We start from the raw sequence: 20,964 nt of genomic DNA on the forward strand, positions 1-20,964 counted from the left end.
TGCTTGCTATCTTTGAGCAGTCGAGCTTGGGTCATGCGTGTGACTCTCTTGAGCTCATTCATCCTCGAGAGGCTGCAGATGTAGCTTGCGTAACCCCTGGCGCTATGATCATACACCTATGCCATTGCATCATTCTCGGCTAGGGGCCTGAGCCAGCTCAGTCGGGGCGTGATGAAGCTAGACATGCTCGCTCGACGGCTAAGGGCATCTCCAACAAGAAAACCAAGCCGGTACTTAAAGTTCCATGTCATCCTTTTTGCTAAGCTTGATTAAAAAATGAAGGCTGGACGTGACTTGTAGTCTCTTGCAGAGCATACGGTACTTGCACAGCTACCAAGAAAAAGAAAGAGGAGGTATAGTATGACATGTAGGACCTCAAGCAAAAGCACTGTTGAAGAATGTATTATATTAAGGTAGAGAAGAAGGTACGAGAGAGAAAGAGATGATGTGTAACAATTAGTACCGGTAGATTTAGGATTCTTCAGATCTATTCAATCCTTAACAGATTGCAGAGTACCTACAACTATTAAGGAATTCATAGAAAATGTGGAGGAAGAATTTGATAATTATGACGCGAACAAGTTGGCTAGAGTTTTCATAACACTACAGTCATGCATGGCAGAGGTTATGAAAGAAGGTGGTGGCAATGGATATAAGATCCAGCACCTCAACAAGGCTAGAATGCAGAGGGAAGGAAACTTATCCGCTTCTCTAGATTGTGACGCTGAACTGTACCAGAACACTTTAGCACTGTTCAACCAGTGATGAGCAGAGAGATGAGATGAGAAGCTGCTGGACTTAATGATGCAAAGAGTAGATATGGTTCAGTTAATGATGAGATGAGACACCACTTGTATTGTTATTTCCATATGATCTTGTCATATGTACTGTTATTTCCATATGATCCATGTGCATGGCAGATTCAGAAGAGAATGAGAGAAGAGAAGAGATTAAGAGAGAAGAGAGTATAAGAAGAGAAGAGAGAAGAGAGATTGAGAGGAGAGAAGAGGAGAGAGAATTATGATACAGTACAATATAGGTCTTGTATGCAAAGGAGCTCTAACAGACAAGAAAAGATCATGGAGTACTACTCATGCTAATCTAGACAAGGACATCATGGTATACAGAGACAAGAATAGCGTATAGATCTTGTATGCAAAAAAATGTCATTCACATCATTGCCCTCAATCAGACAAGTTCAGATTTAATTAAGCATGTATAAAGACAAAACATGTGTAGAGACAAAACTAAACATCATGGTATACTGAGTAAAAATCAGAAGAACATCATGCTTATCTACTCCACTCACATCAAACAAGATCAAAGAGCATAGCAAAAACAGAAACAAGACAGAGTATCTGAAAAAAAATACTCCATGATCTAGGAGTACTTAATCTAGAGTAACAGGAGTAGCTTCTGAAAATCTGTAGTCATGCAAAATCAACACATGACCAAGGAGTACTTAATCTAAGTGTACAGTACTCCTACTTGAACAAGAACAAGAACATAGTACAGCTAAACAAGAACAGAGCCATCGCAAAAAAAAGAACAATAACAGAGCACAATACACCTTGAGCCTTGAGCTGCTCCTCCTCATCGTCGTGGCCGCCTTGAGGAGCTGCTCGTCGTCTCCGCAGCCTTGAGGAGCAGCTCCTACTCGTCGCCGTCGTTGAGGAGCTGCTCCTACTCGTCGCCAAGAATAAAACATCAATCTACCGCCGTCGCCGCAACATGACTACAGCTAGCCAACCGAACAGAGAAACGGAGTAAAAAACCTAACCTGAGTACTCCTCATCGCGCCGCCGTGAGTAGTGGCTGCTGCTCCAAGTCGCACCGCCGTGTGGAGCAGCTGCTCCTCCCCTTCTATCGCTGCTGCTACTCCTCCTCGGGATGTGGCGGCAAGCCACCGGATCCGGCCTCGAAGCCACCGGATCTGACCAAAGGTGCCTCCTTTTTGGTCGGAGAAACCATCTTGGCCAGCACCGACGGAGAAGAGAGGGGAAGGTGGAGGGAGTAGCGTGGAGAAAGGAGGGGAAGGTGGAGGGGAGGGAGGTGGAGGCGACCGCAGCGCTGCGGGGGCAAGAGGGAGAGCGCGGCGGGGCTAGGGGGAGAGGGAGAGCAGCATCGGGGGTGAGAGGGAGAGCAGAGGGGGACGGGGGCGAGGCCGAGAGGGAGAGGGGGGGGGGGGTGCGGCGGCGGAGGGAGGGGGAGAGACGGAGAGGGGAGCTCGATGGGGAAGAGACGGGGAGGGGAGCGCGATGGCGAAGATACGGGAGTGTTCTGGGAGGGAGAGGACAGAGGAGTACATCATGCAGGGGACGGCGGAGCTCAAGTGTGAAAAATAGAGGGAGGGTTTTGCAAAATTTCTGTCGTGTCAAGAATTCGGTACAGAGGGAGTATTAAATTAAATTAGAAAGGGTGGTGACGGCGGTCAGCGGATGTCCGCATGTCATTTTATCAAAAAACTAGTAAGTGCCGGTGCGCTGCTACGGAACCAACTTGATTTGCTACAAAACCATAAAAGTAATATTTTGACATGGTCTCAGATGTCCTATCTGTGCATCATATGTCTGAGAGCTCGGCTGAGATGAGACGATTGTATTGCTACGGACTTGCGAACTTGTATCCGGACCTAGTGGAGTAGTTAGAGGGGTGCCAACGTGATCCATGTACCATCCTATCATCCTATGATTTTGCTACAGGCTCATGTACCCCTACATCCTCAGTAAAAAAAAGACAATGCAGATAGATGTAAATTCTATTGTAGCCAAAAAAAATTCTGTTATTGGGCAACGCTGACTCAAATTCCTGGCTACGACACTATCTGGACCCATGATCAACACAAAGTAAAGGGAGCATGTGCGAGACCTCTTTTTTGGAACTCAATTACATATAGACATACGCAATCACCAGGTCAATGATGTGCTTCTTGAACAGTTGCTTCTTTAGGTCCTCCAACTTAGCTCTGGATACTCCAACAATGAGATAAGGTCAGTCGTATGGGGTCTGCCCAAGCTCGAGCTCACATACTATGTTTTGTTGGGTGGGACTGAAAGTCTTGAGTCGGGCGCCGGGCTCGAGCACCTTCGTCTTGCTCGCCGTAGTAGAGCGACACGTCGCCAGGTTTGGGATTTGTGTACTTGTTATACAGCACTTTCGTCTTGCTCGCTGCTGCTCTTGAGTCCAGGCTCACCAGCTGCCCCGCGCAACCCCTTTCAGTTCCAAACACGAAACCAAAACGTTAATGATATATACCCCGGGAAGAAAAGAGTCAGTTCAGCTGCATTTGTTAAGCCTATATACATATGCGTACAGAAAACACAAGGCGGTACCATTCGTTTCGAGAGTCCATATAATTAAAAAGAAAATGCTATTGAGGGGACTTAGCACTCTAATTAACAAAACTACATAAGCCAATAGAATTCTTATACACCTTACATAGAGCTGGTAAAGCATATTACAGTGCATGTGAAGTATGATCATTAAGTAGGAAGCAATAATCTGGTCGCCGTAGTCCATAGCATGTGAGAAAATCAGAGTTGCATGTGAGCATCGTATTTAGAGTGTGGTTCAGTTCTGATGCAAATAGTCAGATTTCTCACTACGCAATATTAAGTCAGGAATAATAGGTACTACAAAATTTCTAGTTCAGCTATGCCCATTTGGTACTTGAGGGTATCGTTCCATAGGAGACTCACGTCGAGGGTGCACCGTGCTTAGTACACAGATGCTGCTGCAGTCATTGATGTGGGTATATAAGCATCAAGTACTAAATCAGCACAAGCTCAAAGAAGAATGCCATATCCCCAGCTGTGTTGCAGACAAAAAGAATTGCACATTACACCTCAATTAATGAAATCCACACGGCAGAGTTACCGAGTTCACACTGAAACATAAAAAATGAGTTGAGTGAACAAGGTTCTCTCTAGAGATGATGAAGCAGAAAATAACTGCAAGGGAGAGTTCAGTTCATGTCTTTTAAAGATGGTAAAGTATGAAACAAATTTAAAAGTTAGAATAGCATGTTTTGTTACTTTGGTTCAAACGTTCACATAGATATTGAACTGGATGACGTCTTTGAAAGCACATTGACTTGAAATGTTCAGGCATATTCAGGCACATCATGAGACTCTAGACTACAATTTAATTCGAATGGTAGAAGCAAAATGCAAAACAGTGACCATTTATAATTCAAACTCCAATTTAAGAGGGAGTTGATCCTGATTTAGTGACCCTCACTCAATTCCATCAAATTCGGCACTTATGCTTTGTTGATAACATAATTGCATTGACAGTAAATAGAGAAATTTCAAAGAATTATACAACAGATAGCTAAAATACTTAGGAAAAGAGAAATACTTGCATTGGCAGTAGACAAATATGCTTAATTAGAGGATTTCGATCTTAAGTCTAGAAATAAAATCACTAATAGCCTCCGTTAATTCTATGGAAAAACATGCTCATAACAAATTTTCACCAAGCCGCAAGGTCCATGTAACAAGCAACCATCATCATCACAACTAATTTCTCACTATCACGATACTCTATCCGTCAACTTCAGACATCTGAAAGCTCCATCCACCTGAACTTATCCCCGAGATCTAAATTCTCAAAAAAAAAAAATTACTACGAACTGCAACTGCTACAGTAAAGCTTCAGACTACACACCACAAGGAATTTATCAAATTCGTAGCCAGAGGGAGTATGAAGAGGGATTTCTTACCAAAAGTGCATTTCTTACCAATTCACTAAATCATATGTTTATTATTGATGATTGAATCAATAAGCTTTGAGCTATCTGAGAAGCGGGATGGGTGAAGACGGGTACCTTAAAGTGCTGGGCTGCAGCTGCTCCAGTGCTTGGCGGAGGGTGGCCGCAGCACCGGAATGCCAGTCATCTGCGCCGAGGCCGAGGCCGCGGCCCTCTGCACCTCCATCTGCCGGGCCAGGTCGGCGTTCCTCTCCTTGCCCCTCCTCTCCCGTTCATGGCGGGAGGCGCTCTCGACGTTGTGGCGGGTAACATCCGCCGCCCAGTCGGCGTTGCTCATCCCAAGCGGCCGCTCCTTTTCCTTGGGTTTTTCCGCCGCTGCATCGCCGGCCAGTGTGCAACGAGGCATTGCATACCTCTCCGATGCCATGGTTTTTCATGGAGCGGTGGCGGTGTCGGCGAGGCGCTTTGAGGTGGTGTCGGTGGGGGTAAATGGCGGGACTTGACGCCCAGGCGGGGGGGGGGGGGATTGAGTGGAGGGAAATTTGGATTATCCCGCCGACCCTAAACCCCCTCCTCTCTCTCTCTTGCCGATCCGCTCCTCCGCCGTTGCCGTTCCCCATCTCCGCTTCCGCCGGCTCCCCCGATGATGCTCTCGTAATCTCGTTGGGATCTGAATCCCCACCTGTTCCGGGCCCTCTGCTCCTCTACAGGCTCTTGTGTGTCGCGAAATCATCTTTGGCGAGGCCGCGCGCGTGCCGCAGTCAGGGCCCCGCGCCGCCGGCTCCCTCAAGTCCCCCCTGCGCCCACCGGGGTGAATGAGTGGGAAGTTAAGCGGGTTCAGCCGCGTGTGGGGTGTGGGTGTTGAGCTATTTGTCTCCCTGTGTGTGGATGGATGGGTGTTAGATTGACTATAATTCAGTGGCAGGTGTATCAAGCGAGTCTTGGAGGTTGTTGAGGTATGTATCTCAGTGTGCGTGGATGGATTGAATAAGAATGGGTGGTAATTGATTTTCCCCTCATCCCACCTCCTGAATGGGTCTTTGAGATTTTCAGAATTTATTAAAACTTGGGTTTGGGTTGATCAGGCCCACCAAATTCTAACAAAACCGGCCACATCTCCCCGCAAACTCTAGACGCCGGCCATCCCGGGAAACCAAATCTCCCCCACCGTCCTATCATTCGTCCCGATGCCACGGCCGGTTCAAGACGCGGAGGCGGAGGCGAGGCGCGGTTGGCGAAGAAGAAGGTGAGTGTGTAGAGCACGACGAAGCCAATGTTGGCACCACCTCCTCGCCAGCCACCGCCGGATCTCCGGCCAAGTTGGGGGCCAAGAAGCCAATCAACCTTGCCGGCCATCTGAAAAAAAGGGAATAAGCAGTGCGCCCAGCGGGAGAACACGGTGGCGGAGCTCCCCAAACCCTCCTCCCACAAAAAAAGAGTAAATTTCGCAAAACCACGGTTTTTAGTGTAGTTGTGTCACTGGACCACAGTTAGCGAAAAACCTTTCGCAGAACCACACTTTTAGATTCAAGTTGTCTAAGTCAACCCGAAAACTGGATGGTTTCGCGGTTTTGCTTGACTTTTTACCGGTGGGGCCCACCTGTCAGACGCCACGTCGGCCCCAAAAACTTGCGGGAGTGAGAAAAGGGCTGAGGTTTGATCACGAGCTAACGGGTCAGGTCAGGTTGGGGCCGACGTGGTGTACAACAGGAGGGCCCACGTGTAAGAAATCAAGCAAAACTGCCAAACGACTCGCTTTCGGGCTGACTAAGACAACTTGACTCAAAATGTGTGGTTCTGTGAACAGTTTTCCGTTAACTGTGGTTCATCGACACGACTGCCACAAATACTGTGATTTTGTGAAATTTAATCAAATAAAAATACCATCGACGGAGGATAAGGCTGCCCTCATCTTCAATCCAAAACCCAGCGCGGCGGAGCACCCAGGCAGCGAGCCGGGCGGCGATTTTTGGATCCGCGCGTTCCTGGAATTGGGTGGTCTGGGCGGACACCCAAATCGCGTCCTTTGTCTGTGCCTTGCATTCCCGCACCGACGGCGGGGCCCACGGGTTGTGGCACTGGCGGTCAAGCCAGGGGCATGGGCGCGCCGCCTATCTTGTCCAAGCTATCGTCATGTCCAGGATTCGGGGAGGACAGGATGGGATGCGTCGTTTACGGAGTAGGTCGCATGCCTATCACGGCGTAGGGTGTGCGAGCTCTCTCCGGGGTGTGGTTTGCGCCGCGGAACAAGCTAGCACGGATCTTGGCGCACCCGCGTGCGGTGGAATAGTACAAGCCGCTGAATGTACACGCCAAAAATCCTCTCTTGTAATTGTTTACCTAAGTGTGTGCCCATATTCTGTTCGAACCCACCTTTGCATCAGCTTGCATGATGTTTAGGTCGAACCAAGTCGGGGTACAAGTAAAGGGTTCGTTGCATAGAAAACAAAAAATTTTCTACGGTTGAAACCACAAACGGGGCAAGATCATATCTAGAAAATGAAAGTAAAGGGTAAACCGTAGTCTTAGAAGGACTCACCCTCGAAGACCAAAAGCTTTGTTAACGAGAACGGTTCTCATGGATGATGTAGACGATCACTTGCCGATCTCAAGATCGAAAGATGAGCGGTGCAAATGGGCAGCGCTTCCGCACTCGGTCACACGTACGGCTCGATGATGACCTACGATCCCTCATTCCAGCGGGGCAGCGGAAGTAGTGGATCCACCGAGAACTCCAACAGCACTACGGCGTGGTGGTGGTGGTGGAGAAACTATTTGAGCAGGGCTTCGCCTAAGCCATGACTCGTGAGGTGGAGCAGCGGGAGGAAGGGACCAAGAGGTGCAAATGAAGTTAGTGAGAGAGGAGCACCACCCCTCTTTATATAGGAGTGGAAGGACAGAAGTCCCAAGGGGTGCCCCCACCTCTCCCCTCTTCATGTGAGTGGACACTCCACTCAAACTCAAAAGTCCCCATAATGGGTGTAAAACTCCACTCAAACTGAAGGGTTTTTTCTCCCATAAATGAATAAAACATTTTTAATTCTTTTATTTAATATTTGTCAATTCATTTAATCAACAAACATTAACACTTATTCGCTTGAACTATTTCGATATCCCGAAACAATTTCGGTGCTCCTCGAAAACAATCACCGCGTTGTCCAATCTTTTCTCTGGTGTTCCGTATCCACTCAAAAACGTTGATGAACCTTAAGTGTGTCACCCTACGGTTCGTGAATGATGTGGACATGATTGAGACATATCTCCGATCAATAATCATCAGCGGGATCTGAAGATCCGTAATGACTCCCACTCATTCAACGATAAATCTCGCGTGAACCATAAACGTCATAACCAATACCTTTTGTCTCGCGATATTTTACTTGTCCGAGATCCGATCATCGGTATCAACTATACCTAGTTCGATCTCGTTACCGACAAGTACTCTTTACTCGTTCCGTGATATGACATCCTTGTGACCTAGTCACGTGCTTGCAAGCGGTATCGATGTGATATCACCGAGAGGGCCCAGAGTATATCTCTCTGTCATTTGGATGGACAAATCCCACTCTTGATCCATGAGCCTCAACTAATACTTTCAGAATACCCAACGCCACCTTTATAGTCACCCTATTACGGTGTGACGTTTGATGTCATCAAAGCACTCCTCCGGTGTCAGTGATTGACATGATCTCATGGTATAAGGATTAGGGCTACTTCGTATGTGTTTGATATAGCAATGTAAACTTAAAGACTTGATCGTATTGCTATACCTACTTTGGATGTGTGTTCATCACATCATTCTCCTAATGACGTGACCTTGTTATTAACAACATCCAATGTTCATGATCAGGAAATCTTGATCATCTGTTAATCAACAAGCTAGTTAAATGAGAGGCATCACTAGGAACTGTTGTTTGTTTATTAGACACACATGCATTAACGTTTCCAGTTAATACAATTTTAGCATGAGAAATAAACATCTATTATAAACATGGAATAAGATAACAAGGTAACAAACTCAGCTAAGGACTTAGCAGATTTGCACAACGTAATGTGTGCTGCTTTTCTGCTTCTCTCTTCTATTTATTTTAAACCGTAAAAATGTATTGAGCGAGCTGTTCTCCTATCGGGTTGTGCCATCCCACCACCAAGAATCCCTCGGTGGCAATCTACTCGTATGACAAAACACATTATCAGTTTATCACTAACTCGTGCGCTAACTAAAGAAACAGATACCACGATCTGCTTAACAACTCGACGACCGAATCACAACGGCTATGAGCTAACAAATCAAACAAACCGCTAACTAACCAACATTCTTTCCCAATTTTTCTCTCTTTTATCATTGAAATTGGTGTTGCAAAACCGGTTTTAGGAAACCTGCTAGAGATGCTATTAGTGGAGATCATGTAGACAGTAGACGAATTTGAAAGATAAATATTCTAAAATTCAGATCTGCTAGCAATTAATGCATGCGAGGTGGAATGTTTTATATTTACATCCATGCTTCATTAGAATCCGCTGTAATTCAAATCAAATTTAGAGTGTCTTAAATTAATCGATTTCTAAAATTGCTTTTCGAATAAGCCCTAATCATCTCGCGTCATGCGAATGACTCCTTTGTCCCCGTCTTCCAACCTCGTCTCGCGCCCCAGCACGGGCACCCCTCCTTGCTCTCCCACCGCCTCTCCTCTGCTTCCCCCTCTCGTATACAGAACCCACCTCCCAAATTTCGCCAGAATCCACCGTGTGCCGCCTCGATTCGCCTCCGGCAGCTGCACCTCCTTCGGCGCGGGGTGGGAGGAGGGGCTGGCCCGGTCTTGTGTCGGTGGATCTAAGGGTTCTTCCAGGCTGTTCGGCTGAGGAGCGGCTGCGGAGGTGCGGAAGGGGGCAGAGCTTGGGAGGGGAGTGGTTGAGGGTCTTATTGTGCTGCGCAGCGGAGCTGCGCCATGGAGTATGGTCCCGACGACAGCAGCGGTGAGTATGTTGGATCCGGTTACTAGGGCACGGGGGGCGGGGGGGGGGGGGGGGGCATTTCTTGCGCAATTTGTTGGTTCGTGAATGGCGTCTGATCTGCGCATGGAATTCTCTGTAGAGTTGTGGTTCGTTTTAGACCGAAGCATCCATTGTTGGGCGTTTGGGCAGTTTAGTTGTTTTACTGAATTTACGGTATGGCATGTTCTTTCTTGCGGATTGATGATGCCGGAACTAGTCTTTTGATTAATAAAGTTTGTCATCAGTGTCACCCCGGCGAATTTGGATTATAGTGTCCAGTACAGTGTGTTTGGTTAGAAATATGGGATGTTTGGCTAATTGGTATTCTTGTATGCATTTAAGCTCTAGAGGCATGCTTTGTTGACATGTGTTTTCTGAGATTGCTCACCACGCTTGCCACGTGGTCTCTAGAGGCATGCTTTGTGTCGGATGTAAATTCAAATGATTGTTAGCATAGTTTTGGAGCTTCGTTTGCAGCCTTTACACACTGAACAGTATGGTTTCAGGTTTACAATGAAAACATATTAGATGAGGATCATTTGCAAAAGCAGAAGCAAACATATTGATATGTTGCAAGCTGAAAATACATTCATTCACAGTAAACAGTGCAAAACTAATTACCGTATAGAAAGAATGATTAATTCACTCTCTGAAGGCATATATTTCTACACACAAAAGTATAAGGATACAAATATAAATGGGCATATTTTAAAATAATGGCTTTCAGGTGATGGTGTCGATAGCCTAGTAACCACAACAACAATCCTCCACTAATTCATATTGCTTTTCACGTCCTTGCAACTAAAGGACTGTGTAACCACTGCAAAACCTGATCTCAATATAAACATTCCCAAACAGTAAAAGAAAATTTTAGTACCGATCTTCACTCTGTGAAATATAACCTAGGCAATAAAAAATTTGTGACTCACTTGCTCAAACATTTCAAGAGGAAAGACAATGTTGTTGCTCGGTAGCTTTCAAGGGAGCGGGCAGCAGCAATCATAAGTCTTTTTATTCATGTTCTAACCCAAACCTACCAATTCCATTAGGTATGGACGATTTACATCACCAATAAAAAAAAACTTGTCCATTTCATCAAATAGGTGGTGTGCATATGGCCATAGTAGCCATCAGAGGCCCCAACAATTACCATTATTATAGTAATGCCATAGATACAAAAATGGTTTATGTTTCTAAATATAGGTAAATGGTGACAAAAACAATCTTCTATTGCCTTTAATTGTGATGATATTGTCTTTAGACAAGAGATGGGTAAATTCCTGAAAAAATAATGCTTTTTTAGGTTTCTTATTGGTAATATTAGATAATATATATATGTATATTTTGACGATATATATCATCTTAAAGGATTTTGATGGCGTTCCGGATAATTTTTTTACATGACTCAGAAATGTTCGAACACTCTTGGATGTCTGATACAGCTGTATCATTTGCTTGGCCCAAATTTCAGCAAATAACTTTGTTTTAGTGATTGTAGTTTTGGTGCTGTGGTTTATAAGACCAACATGAGTTATTCATGCTAGCGCTATTTTTATTTGTAGCTCATGCTCATCCAGGGTTCTGAAAACACATGGTAAGCAGCGAGGTATCATAATTTTCAGGCAGGATAAAACATGTTTGAAATTCTTTTGAGTTCTTATAGAATGTTGTTTTAGAATTCTAAAACAAATACAGTCAAAGTATGTTTCATTTGAATAGAAATGTGCAATAAAATTTATGGCCTCAGTATTTGCTTGTAGGAAAAGTTTTCGAAATTCATTAGATGATGACAATGGGCAGCATGGGTGTAACTAAACATGTTTGAACAGATTCCACAATAAACAGCAGCGGCCAGACTGTTCATCTAAAAAAACATGGAGTTTGAGTTGCCATCTATGCTTCGGTTAGAAGGCTATTCAAAACTTAAGTCTACTTGTAAAACGAACATAAGTCTACTCATAAACAGCAGCGGCCAGACTGTTCATCTAAAAAAACATGCATGAGTATTTGTAACTTGGAGTAACTGAACATTGGTCTACTTGAGGTCGCAAAGGGAATTAGGTGATTGGAATGTGAAAAATTCAAAACTTAAGTCTGGTAGTAGTACTGCTGTAGTAGAGCGAATTTCTGACAGTGACAATTGGACAATCAGATATTGGTTTTAGCCACTATTTCTTTTGACGATTAACATTTTTCAGCGCATAGTTGCATGTGATTGTAGCTTATAAATTTGGATGGTTCCCACAGACCGTTGGTGCAAACCATGACCGCTAACCACTGGTTCTCCCAGTGCTAAAGTTGTAACGGAAATTCTCAGTAACGTTGTCGCTGGTTGCAGGAACAGGAACTGATGATGATCTTCCACCAACATATCACAACAGAGGTATGAGAGGTGGTGGACGTATCAGTGGTAATGGAAGAGATATAGTTAGTGCTGGCCCATATTCTAGACCTCAACCTCTGATTGATATGGAGACACAGATACACCAGCTTGAGCAAGATGCATACTGTTCAGTTCTTCGTGCATTCAAGGCACAGTCTGATGCTATTTCATGGGTGTGCACCTCTTCACTTTTCATTCTTATGATTGTTTTGTTTTCTATGTATTTCGCAGAACTAACATCAGATAAACTTAAATATTCTTCTTTAGGAAATGGAAAGTCTCATCACTGAACTTAGGAAGGAGCTAAGAGTATCTGACAAGGAACACAGGGAGTTGTTAAACAGAGTGAATAATGATGATATTATCCGAAGAATAAGGTATAACACAGACAGATTTGTGCACATCATGGTTTATGATATCTTTTTCTTCTGTGCCATAACTTCTGCACTTATTTTATAAAGGGAATGGAGAGAGTCAAAAGGTGGGCTTCAGACAAATTTGGTGAATAACAATCAGCGTTCACATGATCCATTGCCCAGCCCTACGACCTCTTCTCGCAAGAGGCAAAAGACGTCTCAATCCATTCCTTCTGCATCTGTACCTGCACCACCTCCTGCTCATTCGCAGCCACTAACTGCACCAATGCAACCGCCCTCATCAGCAGCGAAAAAGGCAACTCCCCTTGGCATAAAAGGCAAAAAGACTAAACCAGTAAGTGATGGTGAAATCCTTTCTGATTGTGATGTTTGTGACACTATTCATCAGAGTAATTTACTTTTGTGGGGGATTAATTCTGTTTGAAGGGCCAGAAAATACCTGGTGCTGCTGCAGTCAAGCCCATGCCATCTTCTGCTAGTTCTAGTGGAAGGGGACCAATTATGAATAGGAACTCATCTGGTGGTATTCCTCCTGAAACGGTACAATTAGATCCATTAATTGGTCGTACAGTCATGACCCGGTGGCCTGATGATAATAGCTTTTATAAAGCTGTTATAACTGATTATGATCCACAGAAGGTGTGTTTTACATCCACAAATACAATTGTCATTGTTTGTAATGTTCTGAAGTGTGTTCTATTTGTTTGTAGGGTCGTTATGCATTGGTTTATGACATCAATACACCAAACGCGACCTGGGAGTGGGTTGATTTTACTGAGGTAAACGGTGCTTCTTTGGTGAATGATATGATTAACTTCTGATTCTTCTAAATCATCTTGCTAGCATGCTTGTTGGTCTTTTCCACTCATCTCTTGATTCGTTACCATTTGCCAAGGATGCATAGACATTTGGCTTGGGTTATTGGGCAAGACAAGATGGACCTATGCATAAAATTCAGTAGGGCTAAAATAAACATTGCATACATGACATTAAAAACCATTGAGAACTCCATTTATAACTTAGTTGTGTTGCAATACTAACCAGGTGATTGCTGTTGTTCTTTTCATGTTAAATCAGGGAAAACAAGAAACTGAACACAAAATTTCTTGCATGCTTTCTTAATATTGTGGGGCATGTTTTATTCTGCTGCCACACTTGGCTTCACTATAATTTAGATTTGTTTTATTTTTTGTGCCTAGTGTTTTGTTCGTATCACAATCGTGTTGCGCCAACTTTCTGAGCCCTGTGCCTGTGATGTCTGCACCTATGCTGTGAAGATCGTAGGGACGATTCATTGACGAGCTAGGCGTGCCATGTCTGTTATGCACAAGAGTACAAGGGTTGCACCATGGCTAGGAAACAGGCTCCAAATTATGGAATAATATACTGAAATCTCTTCTTTTTTTGTTCTTTTCCCTTCAAACCACAAATTTTGGGTCTCGATGGATTGGTAGAAGAATAATTATGTACAAACCCAAAATGGGCAGACACCCCATGAGTTGCAACCTCACCCAGTAGACATTAGGAGCTGCCGGCAGCAACCTCCCAAGACTGGACGCCTCTGCCACTGTCCACAGCCTCTCCTCGGCTGTGATGGTGGTGAACAGACCATAGTTACCAGATTCGTTCATATAACCTTCGAACCCCGACTCCAATCGATCGATCCGGATCGGGGTTCGGATTCGCTGGGTTCGTTTCGGAGTTCGCCGTCCGATTCGCGACTCGGTTACGAACCAGTCGTCACCGCCATCACTGGGCAGGAAGAGATGGCGCGCAGGGGCGACAACGCTCTGGGCGAGACGACCGGCAAGTGGCTCGTGGCAGGGAAAACTCGGGGCATAGGAGTGACGGTGACTGCGGAGCGGCGGTGCTTCTGGGCGCATTGGCGAGGACGCGGACGTGCCGGAGCGGCCGTGCCGAGCGCCAACCGGAGCTTGATTGGACTCTGGATACTATGGAGAGAAGGGGAAGGGTCATGGAGAGAAATGCTGTGGTGGCAGGTGAGATAGAAGGGGAATGGGAGAGAAGGGGCACGTCACGGGCAATTAAGGATATGGGTGGTTATATTTTTGGCTGGCACGATGCGCATTCAACAGATCCATTTGACCCGGTCACCTGGAGGCTTGTTGCAATGCGCTTTAGATCATGGACCCCTGGGCCACTGAGCTGCACTGGGCGGCTGACCTTTGACCAATTGATGTGATAGTGGCCGCCCTTGGCGTCTGCTCTTCCCGTCCTAATAAATCTCCTAATCATCTTGATTCTTGACGACCTGCTTCGGACCTTCTTGTAAAGGCTTGGACCATCAACTGGCGCATGGTATGGCTGCGAGCATGGGCAGGGCTAAACGGGCTCAAACAGGCGCCCGTTTACATCACTAGCGGCGAGCACCGTCTTCACCATGGTAAACCTGCCAGCCTTGGTCATTATGGTGGGCTTCTAGGTGGAGAGAGGTTTGAAGGCTTAGCTGGGGGCCAGGAAGGGTGCCAACTGACACTCCATTGTTGTTGCCGCCTAGAGTGCCTCCTCCTTGGAGGAACCAATGTGGGACATTGAGCCTGATTTCTGGTGTTTCCTATTGTCCTTGTACACGAGAAGGAAGGAGCTGAGCCAGCAGCTCGGTCAGGGCCGGGCTGCGGTGCTAGAAAGGAAAGATGGGCCAAGGGAGAGGAGAAAAGATTGACTTGCAGCCCGAGAGAAGAACGAAACCAGTCCAGAACTTGTTAAATCCATAATCCGCAGAGACCAAATTGAAATGTGAGCCAGAATCTGCGAAGAAGTTTGTAAAGGTTGGACACGACAAAACCAACACAAACTCTTTCAAAGCCAAAGAACAAGGTAGGGTACTAAGGAATTTTATTTCCTTTCTCTTATGCTAACTTAATTCCAAATTTATTTGGGATTAATTTTGGTAACTCCAAGCAAAAAATACTTTATTGACATGGATTGTGGCACAAGGAATTTCCTTGGTCTTCTGCCTAGCCTTGGGCTATGCAAGGGCAGCAGGTGCTGCATTCTTCCTTGCGCCAGAGAAAGACAGCGGCTGCAGTGAGATGGATTGGCTGGGGAGGTGTATGGCTGTCTGCAACCCCTCGCCACATATTTATACAACATTTATTGTGTTATAGTCAGACTAGGATTCCGAAAAGAAAAGTTATAGTTGAACCCAACAACTTAACTCGAATTTTAAAACGATTCAATTCCAGATACTTGCCTGTTTTTCATCCAGAACTCCAGAAAGGACGAGTACTCCATTTAAGGTAGGTCGATGCTTTGTAACTGCAGTCTGCAATTTTCCACACTAGCTACAGTTTAAAATTTGATTGCATCTGCTCTTTATATGCAATAACATAATTCAAAATTGGGGCATTAAAGCATTGCTCGTTGGAGCCATATCCACAACCTTGAGAACGTGTTCTGGGCAACCAAGGAATTTATGCACCACGTGCATCCATGACATCTGAGCTGTTCGATGGTAAAAAGATGTACAGGATCTAGCCACCTTGTAGCAAGCCAGAAGGTGGGCTGCTAGTACATTTGCAAAAGGGACCTTGCACTTCAATAGACTCAGTCGGCATGTCACGAACTGGGTTCATGACATGGGGGATAATGGCTTTAGGCCTATATGAGGTGACCCTGGACCCAAGTCCATGAAGGTGTCATGAACTGGGTTCATGACATGGGGGATACTGGCTTTAGGCCTGTAAGAGGTGACCCTGGACCCAAGAGGCGCAGCTCCATGAGGCTAGCCGCACCTCAAGGGAGGGAGGGGGGGTGGGGGGTAACTAGATTGATTTATTCTTTGCTTACCTCATAACGATTAGAGGGGCCCCTTTTATAGGGAAGACTCGGCTTGACATCCAAGAACCGTATCTCTACTTCCCTAACAAACCATATCTTAATATTCCTATCTTAAGCAGGAATTTGGATTTTGGTTTCAAAAAAAATTTGCCCCTGACCGAAATGGCCAAATTGCGGAAAAATTCAGACGAAATGTTCAAATCAAAATTTGAAATTTAAACTTACGTGTACTCATAAATTGGTTATCATCAACATAATACACAGGAAAATGTTACTCACGCTAGTGGTTAGAAGCCAAGAACAATTTCACGAGGTTGTGATGAGTTCGATTCTGCCACTCCACAATTTGTAATTTTTGGTGTCTGTCAAAATGTAAATTAAGTAAATAATTACTAGCACAAGATTTGAACACCCGACCTGCTGGATGGCAGACGAGACCACATGACGCGGAGCTACAAGTCCAATAGTGCCTGTGGTAGTTTTTACAGCTACTTATCCCACTGCTAATTCAAACGGGGCCGAAATTTTTGCCCGGATTAGACATATTTCAGGCCTGAACGGAATGGCCGAATATCGGCCCATTTCGGCCGAAACCCAAAACCCTGATCTTATGTCTCTTGCCTAAGGAGGAAAATCCTATGCGACCGGGTCGTTCGGTCGAGGACGCTGGACCTCGTTGCGCGGCTAACACGTGGCAAAACGGATTCCATTCCTGTTTTTTTTTCAGTACACCGCGTCTACCAAATCCCAAATCCGATGGCGCGTCAGTCAGTCGATTCTCCGTCAAGAGAGATCGGGTGACTGGCAGCGCGGTAGGCAGACGGTCAGCCGTCAACGAGGGAGACGACGCGATGACCTGGTACCGTTGGTCAGCAGGTTGAGCGCGTGGATGAGCTGCTCTGCTTGTGCCGCCGGGAAGCTCGCGTCGTTGGGCATCCGGAGCCCGTCCGTCCCCGCGGCGAGGCTAAGGCCAAGGCAGGCGACGAGAAAGAACAGAACGCCGGCATTGAGAAGTGTCCTGCGACCAGCGGGGCGTGTAGTCGGCGGTGCTCCTCCGGTGTGAACTCCGACCGATGGTTGGTCGCGAGTAGCCATGCGAAACGAGCGAGCCACTGCAAGCGACGAGGAGTTGGATCGGCAGACGGCAGAGGAATTCCATCAACAGGAGCGTGGTGCGGTGGAGGGGATTGGATTTGGTATTGGGTAATCAGCCTCTGAAGCTTTAAGATTTGGTTTGCTAGGTGTTAACTGCTCGTCCGGGTCCAGCTCTCCCGATGGAACGGCCTGGGTTGCAGAAGATTTTCTTCCCACTAATTTAGAAGATAGTAGTGATACCGTCCTTTATTTGGATACCTAAGACTGCGTCCCCTATAGGGATGTATGCCCATGACATTCTTCATCTTTCTTTCCTGTGTTGGGCCTTTTCTTGATTACTCTAGACATTGATTAAGGTTTAGAGTAAGATGCACCAGCGGTCCTAATTCTTTTTGAAAGTTGCCAAGTTAGCCCTATATCTTTGAAAATGCACGTATAAGTCCTAAAACTATGTTTAGTCACAGGTCCTAAGTGTGTGTGGTCGCGTCTTTGACGTTGCACTTTAACTCATGCCATGTCAACTTGGGCCCACATGACGGCGAACGGATGAAACCTAATCTTGCAAAAACCTCCCTGCCTCTCTCTTTTCCATTTTGCGTTCCTTGCCTCTCTCCCGACGCGGGTGAGTGCAGTGAGATTGCTGGCGGCAGGCGCCTGCTACCTGTTGCCGGATGAGGTGCTGCTCGTGGTGCCGCTGCTGCTGTTATGTTCTTCTCTCCCTTCATCCTTGTCGAGGTCACGGATCCACTCAAATTGCCGGAGTGAGCAGTGTGGCGGGAAGAAAAAGTTTTATAAGTGCTTCTTTGCAAAATTCCCGAACAGCCAAGTCCATTTGAGTCGATGTGGCAAAGCGCCACGTCAACAGGTTAGGCTGCTCAAACACACCAAGGACCTGTGATGAACCAATAAACATAGTTTTAGGACCCAGACGTGCATTTTCAAAGATATAGGACTAACTTGGCATGTTTAAAAAAGAATTGGACCGTGAATGCACCCGCGGTCCTAATTCTTTCGTAAAGGTGCCAAGTTAGTCCCTAATCTTTCAAAATGCATGTCTAGGTCCTAATAGTTTTTTAAGTGGTTTATCTCAGGTCCTAGTTGTGTATGCACTGTTTGGGAAATCGGTAAACGGTAACAGCTCGGTCAGGTAGGGATTAGCGATTAATGGGTTTTCGGACTGATTAATCGGTTTAACTAATGGTCGACCATTATACTATATTGTATATATAACTGTATATTCAGCAAGTAAAAATGCAAAAGTATAACAAAATTAAGAGAAGCAAAGGCATCAGTAAACAGAAGGGGGCAGCAACAGCAGCAGCTTGGGAAGCAGCAGCAGCAGCAGAGAATGGGAGGGGGAGGAGAATGAGAGGTAGAGGGTGGAGTGGAGGACACTGTAGCAGAGAATGGCTGGGGCTGGCCGAGGAGCAGTGTCGTGCAGGAGGAGACGAGGAAGAGCGCCGGTGGTGGGGTGAATCAGGGGCGGCGCGCAGCTCCCCTGACCTAGAACGAAGCAGGGGTGCGGGGGGAAATTGGTATATGGCAGGGAGAATTGGGAAGAGGGGGGCAATTTTGTGTATTTTGGGGAGATAAACTTAATCGGGCCCACCATGATTAATCAGGAATCAGCTGATTAATCGGCTGTCAGACCGCGTTTCCCTGCCGATCAGCGATTGATCGGCCGATTTCTTGAACAGTGACCACATGACATGGCTGTTTGACTAATGCCATGTAGCCTTGGGTCCACCCGTCAGGTCACAAAACCTGCATCTACCGTCCTTCCATTTCGCGGTCCCTGGCTCTTTTCTGCCCCCTCTCATTCTCAACCTAACAGCCGGTGCTCCACATCAGGGGGGCTCTACCGCCGCTCCTGTTGTCCCTGCAGGCGAAGCTGATCCCGGCGACATGCAGCCCCAGCACTCCCTTCTTCCTCCCTAGAGAGGCCTCCAGCACCCCGACCATGGGGTCGCCTATGGCTTCGCACCCTTGCTCCGGGTCCCTCACCTGCATCTGGACCACCATGACATCTGTCTTGTCCTTCGTTCTTTACTTTTCTCTTCTTTTGATAATACAGCATGCAGTATTCTGTCTTTATTGTTAGTGAAGCCAGAGAAACTCACCGAGCAACAGTTGTTAGCATAGGCAGATATTATGGTTATATTCTGTATGTTTTGACAAAAGACACCTGTGAAATCAAGCAAATAGTTAGGGCCTTTTTCATAATTTGTGCTCATTTTTTGTTGACCTTGAGTGCAGATAGCACCTGAAGATATAAGATGGGAAGGCGAGGACCCTGGAATAAACGAGCGAGGTCGTGGTGCACATCACGTCAGCAAAAAGTCAGGCAGCCGCAGTGGCCCTGCGTCAGGTGCCGGAAGGGGTAGAAGACCTCAGAAGAACACATTCAGGAAAGACTTTTCACCTTCACAGAATGGTGTTGGAAAGAGAAGTTCTGGTTACATAGAAATACTCCATACAGAGACACTTATAAAAGAGGTCTGACTGAATGAACTTAACATATCTGTTTACATCATATACAAGTGTCACCATCTTCTTTGTCATGACTGTTTACTTATCTAGGTGGAGAGGGTTTTTGGTGCAAACAACCCTGACCCCCTTGAGATGGATAAGGCTAAAAAAGTGCTCAAGGTAAACACAGACATGTATAATCTTGTGATTGAAACTCCTTTGAACTTAACTCATAATAACATTTTTGCAGGAGCATGAACAATCTTTGATCGATGCAATTGCAAGGCTTGCGGAAGCATCAGATGGTGAAATTGGTACATGTTCCTTCTGATTGAAATGACTGATTTTGAATCTTGAAAACAGTCACCCACTGTATAAAATGGTTGCGTCAAAGTGGAGCCACTTTCTATGTTCAACTATACTTGAATGACAGTTGTTTCATCTATGTCCATGGAACTAGGGATGTGTGGTCATCTATTGCTAACACAGTAGTTTTAACATTCAATACAAACATGTAGCACCGGAGGTTACATATGTGCTCGCAAAAGCATCAGCTGGATTATTTGAAATGCTACTTTCTCATATTTATTCAGATGAGCGCGCTCATTCCTTGGAGCACAACCATGGATGGAGGAACAAACAGGGTGGAAACTATGCGGATATGGCCATTGATGGTCACATGGTTGGAGACGCCGATGTCGTGTAAAGAGTAGCTGAACTGCATGCGGAACTCCTGTATAAGCTATTTTAACCTGATGTATATTTTAACGCTGAATTATTTTACATTTAGCGTGAGGTTCAAAATTGTCTCTAATTGTTTCTAATAATTGTATCAGTTGTTAGGATGACCTCTCTGTTTGACACCTATGGTACAAGCCAGTATGTTCTCCGCATTTCTCCTGACTTGCATTTCATTCCCATTTTGGTTCGGGTAATTCATCGTTTTTTTTATGTTCTTTTTCTAAATGGACATATGCATGTTTGTGTATTTGTATGCATGTAATTTATATCAAAGATAGACAGGTTTAATGGCCATGTTAAAAGAAAATTCTTGGAGCATAAGACAATTTTACTCTAACGTGCGAAACGCAACTGAAACCAACCTAGTCTGATGTCAACAACAGTGAGTATTG

At 45.6% G+C, this 20,964-nt stretch overlaps 1 protein-coding gene and 1 long non-coding RNA gene across 3 annotated transcripts; one reads left to right on the forward strand and one right to left on the reverse strand.

Annotated features, from left to right (window-relative positions):
* Nucleotides 1–2,739: 2,739 nt before the first annotated feature.
* On the reverse strand, nucleotides 2,740–7,058 carry LOC112271495. Of its 2 annotated transcripts, XR_002964572.1 has the most exons (4): nucleotides 6,596–7,058; nucleotides 4,829–6,067; nucleotides 3,699–3,810; nucleotides 2,740–3,212 (listed from the first exon to the last, which is right to left on the reverse strand). It is a non-coding gene; the product is annotated as an uncharacterized LOC112271495 (long non-coding RNA). The 2 variants fall into 2 exon arrangements; XR_002964571.1 differs by having other exon boundaries at nucleotides 4,829–7,056.
* Nucleotides 7,059–9,324: 2,266 nt separating this feature from the next.
* On the forward strand, nucleotides 9,325–20,749 carry LOC100836980 (protein EMSY-LIKE 3). Its single transcript, XM_003573756.3, has 10 exons — nucleotides 9,325–9,688; nucleotides 12,045–12,262; nucleotides 12,357–12,466; nucleotides 12,551–12,800; nucleotides 12,893–13,105; nucleotides 13,177–13,245; nucleotides 19,619–19,858; nucleotides 19,943–20,011; nucleotides 20,082–20,145; nucleotides 20,425–20,749. Exons 1-10 carry the CDS (start codon nucleotides 9,661–9,663, stop codon nucleotides 20,535–20,537), a joined length of 1,374 nt encoding a protein of 457 aa, XP_003573804.1. The 5' UTR covers nucleotides 9,325–9,660; the 3' UTR covers nucleotides 20,538–20,749.
* Nucleotides 20,750–20,964: the final 215 nt, after the last annotated feature.

The sequence above is a fragment of the Brachypodium distachyon genome, chromosome 3 (assembly GCF_000005505.3).
Source record: "Brachypodium distachyon strain Bd21 chromosome 3, Brachypodium_distachyon_v3.0, whole genome shotgun sequence".
In the NCBI taxonomy this organism is placed as follows: domain Eukaryota; kingdom Viridiplantae; phylum Streptophyta; class Magnoliopsida; order Poales; family Poaceae; genus Brachypodium; species Brachypodium distachyon.